Source organism: Pezoporus flaviventris, unplaced genomic scaffold, assembly GCF_033815535.1.
Source record: "Pezoporus flaviventris isolate CSIRO_AGI_PZ_B2104156 unplaced genomic scaffold, CSIRO_AGI_Pfla_v1 ptg000079l, whole genome shotgun sequence".
In the NCBI taxonomy this organism is placed as follows: Eukaryota; Metazoa; Chordata; class Aves; order Psittaciformes; family Psittacidae; genus Pezoporus; species Pezoporus flaviventris.
Window position 1 is genome coordinate 3522349 of NW_026892627.1, and position 14025 is coordinate 3536373.

General features: G+C 37.3%; 1 protein-coding gene across 12 annotated transcripts in view; it reads right to left on the reverse strand.

The window, feature by feature from the left end:
* Positions 1–14025, reverse strand: part of ADCYAP1R1 (ADCYAP receptor type I) — a 139685-nt gene that overhangs the window by 7149 nt on the left and 118511 nt on the right. For 5 of the 12 annotated variants that reach the window (XM_061474381.1, XM_061474387.1, XM_061474386.1 and 2 more), the window contains 4 exons: positions 10584–10637; positions 7660–7743; positions 1675–1804; positions 1433–1474 (listed from right to left, as the gene is read on the reverse strand). In XM_061474381.1, coding sequence (XP_061330365.1) covers positions 1433–1474; positions 1675–1804; positions 7660–7743; positions 10584–10637 — 310 coding nt within the window. The remainder of the gene's footprint in view (positions 1–1432; positions 1475–1674; positions 1805–7659; positions 7744–10583; positions 10638–14025) is intronic. The other 7 variants (XM_061474391.1, XM_061474389.1, XM_061474390.1 and 4 more) reach the window with 4 other exon arrangements.

Below are 14025 nucleotides of genomic sequence, written 5' to 3' on the forward strand. Positions count from 1 at the left end.
GAAAACTAAAGGTGATTTTAAGACAAGTCTTCTGTTGGACTGCACAGTAGATGTGTATTAGTGGAACAGAGAATGGATGAACTGTAGATATTCATCTTAGGGAAGCCTTGACGAGGGACTCTTTTTCCATTTATACAGAAAACAGTTACCTCAGGTATTCAGTCTGATAAACAAAGGCAGGGGGATGTCAATTTGCAGATCAGAGTGGGTGAAGTGGAACACTGATGCTAGCAGCAGCAGTTGCCATGTGCTGAGAGGAGTGTGAGGCTTGCAAGGTACCCAGGCAACATCTGAGGGCATTTCTGGGCACCTGACACAATTGAGCTGTATGTATGGAGGGGCCAGCTGGTAAAAGTCAGGTCTCATGAGAAGAGTGGGCAACAGTTCTGTGGTGCCAGCTGTCTCCACAGCCAGGTTAAACTGTGGGAAGCCACATCTAACTGTCTCCTGGGGATGGCTAGCAACCAGAAATGCAAACAGGGTATGGTATTTGTTGGGTGCAACATCAGCAACAGGGCATGGCATCTGCTTGGTGCATCATCAGCAACAGGACATGGCATCTCTGCCCCTCCTTCTCACTCTCACTCTCCTTCTCTCTCCCCCTCTCCCTCTTTCTCTCTTCCTCCCCTTCAGGCTCTGGGAAAACAATGGAACAAGACCTCCTATAAACTATCTTAAACCAAGTTAAGCAGGTGATTGGGAAAAGCCAGCAACGATTTCTCAAAGGCATGCCAGACTAGCACAATCATCTTCTATAAGAAAATGTTTTCTGATGACATGGAAAGAGCAGTTGACAGTGTTTACTTGGACTTCAATAAAGCATTTGACACTGTTTCCCACGGTCTCCTCCTAGGCAAGGTGGCAAGACATAGATTAGGTAGGCGGCCTGCAAAATGGGCAGGAAATTGGCTAACAGGCCACAATCAGATGGTGACAACTGTTTTTACTCAGGCTGGGAGACTTCAACCAGTGGGGTACTCGGAGATGGATGCTGAAGTCCATGCTCGTCAACATCTTTATAAATTACCTGAATGATGGGGTTGAAAGCACCCTCACCAGAGATGGCTGATAACACCAATCTGGGTGGTGAGGTGGACATTTCACAGGGAAAGCCAATTTACAGCAAGAACTGCATGAATTTTAACAAAGAGCGAAGTCCTGCACCTGGGATGACATACCTAAAGAAACCAGTACAATTCCTATCTCTGTTAGCAAACATTAATCTGAGACATCATTTCTGGCAAGGCCAACACTTTGGTTTAATAAAGACACTGCACATCTTTCTTTTTCTGAGACCCTGTGAGATTCAGCCTAAGGTATTAGGGAATATGGCATACAATGAATTACAGTGAAGGTTTAGAAGAGTGGTTATTCCCACAAGGAAATGGGATGGGGATGGTGAGTGGGGGAGGTTAAATATTAAAAGTCTTACCTCCCCATTCAAGAAACAATAGAGAACAGCAACAACAAAACCCTAGGTAAATGGGAGAGAAAAAAAAAAAAAGTAATTCAAAACTTTCAGTAAATGCTAGAAAATAGCTGGATTTAGAACAAACAAACAAACAAAACCAAAATCCTAGTATACAAAACATATACAACCAGTCTGAGAACTATGCATGCAAAATAGAAATAGAAATTTCTTTTTAACAGAAGCAGAATTCACTGTATAATCACCTGGAAAGATCCCAGTCCCAATTCAAACACTAGTCTCTCCCGCTTACTGACATTTTCAGGAGAAAAAGCAAACACCGTGTAGTGAATTCCAAACAAGGGGATAAGCAGTAGTGTAGAGCGAGCCAGTCTCCTGTTATAATAGAGTGAAAGAACTTTAATGCAGCCTTGTAATAAACAACTTGTGCTTTAATTAAAGAAGAAAACACAGAAAATATTTTGTTGCCTGTCTGTTGGGATATACATACACTGGATAATTATACAAACAAATATACGATATTCCCATTTGTTCCCAAACAGTGATTTCACACACACTGTAGTTTGCTCCCACTTCTTCACACTGCTACAATAATAGCACTAGTAATGCTTAATACTTTGTACTGTTATTTTAATTTGCATTATTACAATCAATATTTTTTTCTACCATGCCAAACATGAGGAGATTAATCTTGCTAAGGGATTCAGACTGCTACCACAACACAATAATAAACCTCTCACCCAACTGCTTAATTCCAGTGGAGTGTTTGAAATCACTTTTTTTGTGTGTATGTGTGAATTTATTTCTACATAGAAAAAAAATCCAAACGAGAAATACAAATAAAGCTAAAATGCCCTGTATGTTCTTATACTCATGACTATTCTCCAAGGCCTTGATTTTGATCTCATTTATACTCCTGGAAACTTAAGTGTAATTCCACTGTGTAACTATTTTCCAGGGCATCAGAATAAATAGATTTTAGACGGAAATTAAACAAAGCATAAACAAAAGGGCTGGAAATGAGCATGTGTCCCTGTAAGCACTTAACTGAGTATGGATGTAATTCCCCAAAAGCAGGGATCCAGCCAAGACTTATGTACGTCTTGGTCAGTGTCATTTGCTGATTGAGCAGCAAAAAAGACCCAAGGGAATGCAAATGTTGATCTGAAAATAAGGCAAGTGTTTTATTATAAACAAAGTAAAGTAACCTCCAGGATATTTTCAAAGGGGAAAAAGTAAGACTGATTTCCTTCAAGTAAGTTAAGGAGGTAGATGGAACGTAAAGGAAGGTAAAAAGCCATATTTTTGGAAGAGAATACTTTTAAAAATTCAAATGTAAACTCTGCTTATATCTACATGGTACGTTGCAGACACACTGAATTTGATAACACATGTTCAACAAAATCCCCCAAATGATGTGTTTGTCTTACTGAAAGTGAGTACTTAATTAATACATCTCCAAGAACTCAGTGAATATATGTTGTTATATTCAATACTAAACTGGAAATGAGACATCAGTCCATTGCTGGTGTCCCACAGTCACGTTTTGTGCACTAATGGTGATAAATACATCCCAACCCTTGTCCTGGGATTGTACTAAACACACATGATGAACACCAAATGCACACCAAATCTCAAGTGTGCTGGAAGACACCATAACCCAGAGAACACAATTCTTGCGAATTGTCAAATTGGGCATTGACCAGAAGTTCTTTAATAAGAGGGAACAGCCCTGGAACTCACTGAGGAAGAGCATACACAGTCTCCAACTCTGGTGATCTCTGGAAAAAGATATATAGAAGTGATTCAATGTAATGGACTAAAAAACCCTTCAAGGTCTATTCTAGTCCTTTTTCTCTATGGACATATAATCAGATTAATGAAAAGGGACACAAATATTGTGGAAAAGATTATGGAATAATACTGTATCTGTAAACAAAAAAGGATGTAAAGAACATAAGCATCTTAAACTAGCCATGGAATAAAAAAACAAATTAAGGTAGTAACCTGGAAAATGAAGCATCATGTCTCAAAGTCTCTTACCCTTTATAGTCAGAATTAATTGCAACAAAAGGATAAATGTTACTTTGATTTAAAAATCACAACAGAATTGTCTATTACATAGACAATACCATAGTCACAGGAGATTAATTTTGGGAAAGATGCAGAGGAAAATTTTTTTTCTACTGTCAGTTTTCTGGAATTAATTATATATGATTAATCATACAGTTAGTTTGTAGGATCTTGAAATATAATGCCATCATCAACTTATTTAAGATGCTGTCTTCAATATTGCCATAAAAGTCAGGAAGGAAATAAATCTAAGAAATAACACATTCTGAAGTTTATAGATTAAGATCTAAGAAGAGGAAGAGAATATTTTAATGATAAGAAAAACATGAGAGATACTAATGACTGTGTGGATCATAACTGATTATGTTTTTTCAAGAGCATTAGGAAGAATTAGAAAGTCTTAAAGCAGCATCTGTGAGATAAGTATGCTTGTGTCCAATAGTGAAATTAAGAAGCTAAGGTATACAGCAAAATTCTCAGGCACATAGCAGCCAAAGATTTCCATCTTCTTTTCTTCATATACTCTTTCAGACCAGCAAGAAACTTGGTTCATGGATCCAAAAGTTTTAAGGACAGTAATCAGTCAGGCTTAAACTGGCTGTTTAGGAGAGATATGTTCCCCAAAACTTCTAGCCAAAGCCTTTTTTACATTCCATCAAGTGGAGGAATGTCTTAGGTAACTAAAAAAATGCACATTGTCGTGTTTTTGTTTTATTTAAGCTGACATTCTATTTTTCATCTGCCATTTTCCCTAAAAACAGTCTAAGCATCAGGTTTTCTCCAATAGCATAGCTATGAATGTGGCCTTTCCATAAAGTATTAATACAAGAAGCACAAATACTTGTGTCCCCTGTTTTTCCTCACTCCTCTATTGAATTATGTAAAAATCCATCTTTATTGTAAAAGGAATAGAAAGAAGAAAGGTTGTCTAACTTTGACCAGCATCTGAAAGAACCATACCTTATTCTTTCACTGCACATCCATGCTTATTAAGAAGATTGCTAAGGTGTCTACAGATATCACATAGGACATAACCGGGCATGAAGTGGAGATGGAGATACACATCACATTGCATTGCTGAGTAGAATTTCCAGTGATTTCAACTGAATATTCCAGTGTGTCCCTATTCCACATTTTAAAACATGTTTCTAGAAGACTAATGCCATGACCTAAACAAACACAGGAACTGTGCATCAGATGAAAAAAAAAAAAGTATTTTGAGCAACTGTGCAATAGGGAACAAGGACCAATGACTTCTAAATGGTCTAAATAGGTTCTTCCAGCTACTCTGAATGTGATGTAACAAAGATATATCTCTAGATTGAGAGCCTGCAGATACAACTGTAAGAACCACTGAGCTGGATACATGATGATGCCATTTGGAAAGAATGAAGGAGACCATCAGAAAACATGGGTACTCAACATCAGGGAACCTGAAGCTCCAAAAGCAATTGTGTAAAGAAATTTGTGATTGGCATTCTTTTTTCTGTCTCTGAGAAAGAGATGAAAATGTTGGTTAGAGCTTACTCTCCCATCAGATCCAGGTATTTCCACTGCACTGAAGATGTGTCTTGTGCCATTTCTGCTGGACTTCACCTGCTTCTGCTGGACTAATGCAAAGTCATGTAGCTCAAAGAAAACCATTGTAACTTACATGAGATTTAACAGACGTGGTATGAAGCTAAGGATAAAATACAGCATAATTTTTACTCTGACAGTGTTTGCCGCTTTCATCTTAGAGGTTCTTACCACCCAACTTTTTTTTAGACAAAATACCACAAACTGTCAAGAGAATCAAATGATCTTCAAACCACAGCCTTTGAAGAAAGACTGTGTAGTTGCTCTTTTGCTACTTAGGTCTGCATCTTTAAACTAAGAGAATTGTTCAGTTTAAATGCTGAGTCTTAAGTAAAATTAATTTGGTCAAATATAAACTTTTGCAGTGGAGACATCAAGGTTTGTGCTCGTGTAGAACAACATTCATCTCACCAAGGTTCAGACATACTGAAATTAAGATAATGTCTCTAAAGCTGGTGAAGAGAAAAATGCACTTTTAAGACATAGTTCGTGATTGCTCTATATGCCCCTTTAAGAAGTGTGTCCTGTTGTAAAGCCTATGGTTATGTATTGAATGCATCTATTGATGTATATATTGACTAGCTTAAAGTTATGAGATATTTGCAATGATGACGTCTATTTTTATTTAAATCACTTCCACACCTACATTCCCTTTGTTGTCTATGAAGAGTAGCAGGCACTTAGGCATAAAGATGAATCATCTGTCCCTAAGAAAAGCCTTATCACATCCTAAGTCTCTCCATTGACTACAGAGGGAATCTAGACTGAGTTTGGCATATAAATTGCTGCACTGTAGGCTTGTCAAGTTTAGATTAGAGGAATTCCATCTTTGGCTGTAACTCAGTGATAAATATGTGCAAAAAATAATCATGACAATATTTAAAATAGAAAGATAAAAGGGCAAACCATGAAGATACAGGATGTCATTAATACTGAAATGCTTAATATAGCTCATGTTTAATAAACCAAAGTATCTATTTCATCACAAAGATGCTAAACATAATTAACATGTGACTTTCAGGAACCTCAGTAATCTTCCTGACAGATATATGCATTTTCCAAAAGCTTAATTAGGTCTTTAGGATTGTTTTCAAAGACCTGAAGTAATACGTAAACACAGCAAGCAATTACAGCTTTTTAATTTTCCCATGCATAAATCACATTTTCAGACTAAGGACTTCAAAAGCAGTGGAAGGTTGCTGGCAGGATTAAGTATATTGATTAGAAATGTACAGATAATTTTCTGGGCTCCTGTTTAGACTGAACTCTTCTTGCCATTGACTAGGTAAAAGATTTCACCTTAGATTTGCCAGTCTGACATCCTTCTGAAACTCTGCACTTAATGTGAAATTCGTTTCTCTACAAAACACCAACATGAAGTCCATGCTGCACCAGGTTGTAGATTAAGTAATGTACCTCATATTTCAAACTATCTCTTCTGGAGGTCCTAATTTTACCTAACTTTCTTAGACTTCAGCTTTTCTCAATGTAGAACATGGATCTGCTCACTGTTCTATTCTCTGTTTCTTCCATCTGCTTTTGCAGTGTCAGTCTATTGACTGAATCTTTTGAGTATCCTCATTGGACTATTACTTAAATACCTTGGGGAGATGGAAAATCACAAAGAAAATTTATTTTCATGTTTAAAATGTGTTGTTCTTTGTTCGTTTATTGTTTGGTTTTTTTTTGTTTTTTTTTTTTTACTAGTTAAAATACATAACAAAGCATGCAGCTATAAATTACATAATAACCTTTCTTCCTTAATGGTGTCAAAGATAATTCTTACGTATTCTTCAGCAAAATGCTGGACTGTTGGATCTGTTTGGCAGGACATCTTTTAGAGTGTTGATTTACACTCATGAGACTGCTGTGAAATTCAGGGGAAAGTTAAATCAAGAAACATACTGTATATTAGATTTCTGAAAGGTACTCCTCATCTAAATGAATCCTGCGGGCTTCTTTTACAAGTAACAGAGACTGAGGTGCACTACGAGAAAGTGATTAATTCACAAGTGTCTAGACTAAATGGCTTTTATTCTCTTTTCTAGACACCTCGCTCTCCATAAGCAAATCTCTGACTATGATTTTTGGCTAGACACGTAATATTTTGATACTAGTTTAACCTCAGCCTTTCCTCACCCCTGGGGTCTATACTAACATAACTTCACTAAGTTTGATTTTTACTCCAGATGACAGTCTGATTCACTCAATTCTTGCACTGCTCCTGTTGTTCTACCAAATTTTCAGGTGAAACATTTATTCTCGGTATGACCAGGGCTCACCTCTTTGTTGTGTCATAAACAGCAACTATTAATTTTCTATACAGACACTACCCAAAACCATAAGCAGCATCAGCAATAATCAAAAAATTAAAAAAAAAAAACCAAAACAAACAAAACCACCTTAAATCCTTGATTATGATGCACCAGCAAAAGCACAGAACAAGAGAATATTCTACATGCAACAAGAACTAAATGAATGACTGCTTTCTGTTTATTACCCCTCTGCTAATATCCATTCATTTACTTGCAGCATGCGTAATACAAACACAGTAATGTCACAGGATTGCGTACACTTACAGGGTAATGGTTGATAGTTCTGACATCTTGCAAGAGTGCTGGTTAGCCCTCTTAGGCTTACAGTAGCATTTCTGAACGCAGCTGCTAAATATGACAAGATTAGCATTTTTTTCAGCATATTGTGAACAGGCCAAGGTAGGTCACTTTTAACACATTTTATGAGACACGTCACAAAGATGGAAAGCGGACATGACAGAATGAAATTACAGCACAAACCAGCTGCTTGACTGAAGCAAAAATAAACAAAAAAAGATTAAGATGCACTGCCTGTCTCTGGCAATTGCGATGTGTTGATTCACAGACAAACCAAAGATTGAACAGCTTGGAGGCAGGCCAGCAGCTTTACGCATCCAAAATACACAAAACTTCTGCAGTCTGCTAGTATACAAAGGGTAACAGAACAGTATATTAAATGAAAGTTGACTGTACACTTTTGGAGAACAATCAGCAACATAAACTTGTAGGATGGAGATTTATCTAAGATGAAGTTGGATCAGATGTTCCTTATTTTCACATGTAAGTACACAATGCAGTGTGGATCCCTTTCTATTAGTGAAGAGTGTTAGTAAGGACACCAAAGCACTTCTTTTGCCCAGCTTCCGTGATGCATGGGATGGGGCAGTCAGCATGGAAACCGCTTGTCTGGCTCTCTTAATTCAGAGGCACTGCTTATTTTTTGACAAACACACTAGGACAGGTATGGTCATAAAAGAAGTAGGCACATATATTATGGACCAGGACCATGATCTCTACATGTTGCATTCTTGGAAGAGCTGCAATGGAGAAAGAGATGCTTAAATTTACAACTAGCCAGAGAGAGGCTATTTTAAATCAGCTGTCAAGAAGGGTAATCTGAAACAACACAACAAAGCATTTTGAGGGAACTTGTAAGAGATTTTGTATCTGTTGTGATGGGCTGAAAAACATGAGAATTGAAAATAGTAATTTCTTGTTAACAGGAGATTTTTGTTTTGTTTTCTACATATGGTTATCTTGGTGAGATTCACTTCAGGGAAGGCTTGACATTTACAGTACAGATGTCTATGCAAAGTGGACATCCTTGATCCTTTGAGAACCATCAGAGAGAATAAGTAGTTGAGAGAGAAATGCACACTTATTTGTCAGGGTATAGCTGTTCTATTTTAAATGTTCACTTTAGGATGGGATGAACAATGCAAACACCAATGACTACCCTGACTAAATCTCCATTGACTATGAAGGACAATATGGTGATTTTTTGAAGCTATTGCCTACAAGGCAAGCATCTAAGTTTATTCAAATAAATCAAACTCTGTTTCTGTTGCTCTGATAATGTGAATGGTTTAAGATTTGTTTTTGCCTAACTATAGATGGAAGATGCAGCTCATAAACTGAACAACAAAATAGAATAAATTAAAAATAAATTTAATTTCTCACTACTGCTAAATCCTTTAAACCAATCCCATTTACTACAGTTTTGGGTTTGTTTGGGTTTTTTCCTTTTGGGTAACCAAAACCTGACAACAGCATTGTTCTTAAGGATTACAGTGTAAGAGCTGGAATGAACACAGTATTGTGGCATGTACATACACATCCAGCAAATAGACGTAATAATCATGTTTCAACTTGCAAAATCAGTCTCATTTCTTGGATGATGCAGAGGATATATATATGAAAATGACTGTTCCTTCTACAGTATCACTTCTGTGAGGTAAATTTTGCACTGCCTGTTTTTCACAGAGCTGAGTTGTGCATTGGTTGTCAGCTAAGACTGATCAAAAACAAGAAGAGAAGTTTTAGAGATACTTCTTTTTTACTGCAACTGAGACTTTCAGAAACAACTATGGATTTTTAGTGTCTCACTCATTTTTGATGACCTGATCTGAAATACATTTTATCATGCCAATTTTTACAAGAGGGCTGCTCAGCATGTGTTGAAAAACAGTGCTTGTACAGGCATTTTAAGGTACATAACCTGAAAATGAAATATCTAAAAATCAATATTCACACTGTAAACTCTTAGTTGCGGGGTGCTGAGGATCTGTTCTTCAGTGACATGCTGAGTGTTGCCATGGTAATCTAGAAAAAAAACTCCACCCATGTTTCCTTTACTGCTTATGCCCTGTTTTATTTGGTAGGGATTGGTTATAGGTTTTTCTAGTGAGTATACCTAACATGACAGCACTTGATATTTGCTAGAATTATCAAAAAGTACAGACTTCATTTTGAAAACTGTATCTGTGAATTAATTGCTGTTCCCCAACCAGTGAGGGGACATTTACACATGGGCTTGTGATAGAAAACTTTGCTAGCACTTCTTAGGAAAACAGTAATATTTTAATGCTGTTTTCATTTATTCTGCATCCTATCTAAATTAGGTAGAATAATATCTCTCTGATATTAGACACTGTAAAGTGACCCAAAATCTTTAGAGCACAGAACTGATAGAAGTTCCTCTCCCCCCAACCTTTTTTTAATATCTATTTATTTACATAATTAATTATTATCAAAGTAGAAACATTGATGGAAGGTAAGAGAGAAAGACAGAAGAGACAGAGGAACCAGAAAGTAATGGGAAGTCAGAAAAGATAGCCAAATAAGAGAAAATTAATATAAATGAGATGATGGATACCAAAACACTACATGAATTAGGGCAGGATCCTCAGATCTCTGTAGGCACACACAGAATGGAATTGGTCACATCTAACTATATGCATCTAAGATTAATTTAAACTGAACTATCACTTTCAACTTACTGAACCATGGAAAAAAACAGGTGCTTCCAGAGGCTGCACTGACCTGTGTAACAAAAGCATCTAAGACACATGGGATGCATTGTCTTATGGAAGTGCCCCGGTCTCTCAGATTGACCATAGACGACAACTAGACTGCTTAGATTAAATACGAGACTTTAGACAGCTAAAGGCAAACAAGCTGAGTCTCACCGCATGTGTCCTGTGCATGGACTGCAGCTGCATCTGGGAGGAAGAGGGAGGGTGCTAGGGTGGAAGGGGAAAGAAAAAGTTAAACATTCCAAGGATTAAATGAGTGATGTATTATAGTGGCTGACGACCATCTTGTCAGACTAAACACCTTAGCATCTGGCAATTTGATGCAAATGAGAGAGTACACAAATTTGAGGCAAAAGTAATTGCAAATTACTGCAAAAATGCAGTTGTAAAGATTTTGTAGGTTTCTCAGAGGTGCTTAAGAGAAATAAGGTTAGCATTTTGATTAAGAGGAATGAAGTTATGCTCTATTACTAAGGCCATGTAGATCCATAATGAAAATTATCAGGGTTTTGACTTCACTAATAGAACACAGGGAATGGCAGAGTTTGTGGGCTGTCTCTGAATGTGCTGAAGGGGAGTCCTTTGGGAAACACAGTAAGGTAGGATTTGATTCATGCAAATTAAAACTGTGCCTCATTGAGAATCTTTGTGCACCCTGCTCAAGTAATTCTATGTAAACTCACTACAAATAGGATAGATAACCATGTAGTAATAGGAGAAGAAATGTAAAAACAAATTAATAAAATAAAGTACTGAAAATACAGTAAAAGGTTAACCAACATAAAAGTAGAAAGATTGCATGGGAGAGAGAAAAAAAAAAAAGAAAGTGGATCTATACAGCTGTAGTTTGAGGGACTTCCTCACCTTGCTAATCAATAGCTAATGATTTCCTGAAGCTAAACTTGTTTCCAGGCCAAAACACCAACTGCATTTACAAAACCCCTGGACTTACAGATCAGATGTAAATGGTTTGTAAAACTGAACTTCTTCTGTGAGCAGGAAACAGACTATACAATTCTATACCACTTCAGTGACTGCAGGCCCTGATCCACTGTGTGCAAGCAGACTCATTTAGCCCTCTCATCCAGACACAGAATAAGCAGGGATGCTTCTCAGTAAAGTTGTTATTTAGTTCCGTCTCATCTAATTTTTGAAGTTACTAATATAGCTGTATGCCTTTTACCTTGTCACCCTGCTAGCCTTGCAGTTAGTGGTGAGAAACAGACCATGAAGTGAGATTTATTTTACCTATTTTAAACATGACTGAAGAATTCATGAAGAATGAAAGAAGTTGTACTGAGAATTTTATTCTCTGGAGTGTGTAGATCTCTACTGACTGTGGAAGGAGCCAAATACAATTATTTGAAGGGGGCCTACAAGGATGCTGGACAGAGACTCTTCATTAGGGACTGTAGTGATGGGACAAGGGGTGACAGGTTACAACTTAAGCAGGGGAAGTTTAGATTGGATATAAGGAGAATGTTCTTTACTGTAAAGGTGGTGAGGCACTAGAACAGGTTGCTCAAAGAAGCTGCGAATGCTCCATGCCTGACAGTGTCCAAGGCCAGGTTAGACAGAGTCTTGGGTGACACAGTCTAGTGTGAGGTGTCCCTGCCCATGGCAGGGGTGTTGGAACTAGTTGATTTTAAGGTCGTTTCCAACCCTATTTAATGATTCTATGACTTAGGTGGATTCCATACTGTCTTGCTAAAAGTCCAAACACTGTTGTGCTCTTCATGAAAGAAAGACAACTCTGTTTCTCATCTCTTTAACTGAAAACAAGTCCAGAATTCGTAGTCTTGTTACCTATAGCTCTACTTTTCATTGCTAACACCACCAAATCAAAAGAACTTTCCCTGACTTCTCAAAGGGGTGTGATGTATTCCAGGATCATCTTCTGATATTAGGAAATAACCTGAAAACAAGTTGGAAAAAAAATAAAAAAAATGAGGAGGATGTCTGACGTCTTCTTTACTGTCCTTGTCCAAAATATATTAAAATCAGTTGACATGAGTGGATGACAGCAGCTTTCTTTCACCTTTTTGGTCTCTCTCTAACTTTTAGGGCTCTTGCATTACTTTAACATGTGACAGGTCAGCTTTGCTTCTCTTCACTGTTTTGAGTAGGTGTGTCTTACAAAGCCCAGTGGCTTGTTTTTTTTTCAGTGACTTGGGGGAACATGAGATTTACATATTTTTTTGTCTATGTACTTGTAAAGTCAATGAATGTCACACTAAAATCTAGGATGTATATAGGACACCTCATGAGGGTCTCTATAGTTTACAAAGCTCCCCCAATACACATAACATTCAATGTCCTCTATAAACTTTACGCTAGTGTACTTTTAATTCCATCAAAGCTAAATTTAACCTATTGTAACTGAAAGCTAGTATGCTAACTACAACAATAATTTGACACAGAAACAGTATGTCTATGAGGAAACCACTATCACCTCTCCCAAGGCTGAAGCCAAATTACTGCTTGCAGACTATATCTGTGGCTAAAAATGAATATTTAGCAAATATTAATTTGAACTGGAACTTCTTGTCCAATAGTTCTGATCTTTGCACAGATCTGAGCCTTGAAGGCAGAACAGAAAGATCAAAGAGAGCCAAAAATCATGTCTACACTGTTCGTTCAGATTGCTAACTTCTATAGGGCTGACATACAAAGATGGAGAAAGCTATTGTTACACCCAGACAAAATAATGAAGAGATAAAGCTCTAATATTTAGCTGTACTCTAGGGAAGAAAGCTGGTAGTAGAGAGCAGAATACTTCCATCAAAACAGTCCTTAAATGAACTGTATCTTCAAGGTTAAATGTCATTATCCTTCCTTTACATTTAACTCTGGAGATCCTATTTTAACATGCTAGATTATTCTCAGTGACTCCAGAGCATAAACTAATGTCATGCATTATGGAATAATTCTGATGGAGGTGCAGTAACGTAACTGTAGCGTAGAAGACAAAAGCGTGTTTAGTGGGAAAAACGTACCACACCAAATGAAGTTCTTAAATGGTTTTGAGTATACATTTACTGTTTGAAATGAAGAATATGTATGTCCAAATCCAGACATAAAATACCTTACAATGTGATTAACTCATTATACTTAAAAGAAACAAAGGAGAAAAACCCACAGAGTATTTATTGTCACAATCTTCTTTAAGAAGTGGATTTTCAAGCATTATACATGTCTTAGTCCTGTCAGCTGGCAGAGCTCAGCATTGGTCTGGCTATACTGAGTTTATATCATCTGTAGCTCCAAAGCTTCAGCTACATTGCTTTGACTCACCTGCCTTACACGTTATGCGATATCCCTGCAGACAACCATCCCAAGTTTCAACCCATCTCTATAAACCCTCCTTAATGAAAAAAAAGAATGCTGCCTCTGTTGAATAGGCCTGGGCTTGCAGAAATTTCATCAGTTGAAACAGTCCTGTGTTTTCATTGGAAATATGTAAGAGGGATTACAGTTTGGAAATCTGTCAGTAATGATACAGGTGCACAGAAAACGAGTTGCTAAGGCTATGATGTGAACCATATGCACAACTTCAGATTGGGCTGATCCTGAAGTAGCATACAGTTGTTTCAGC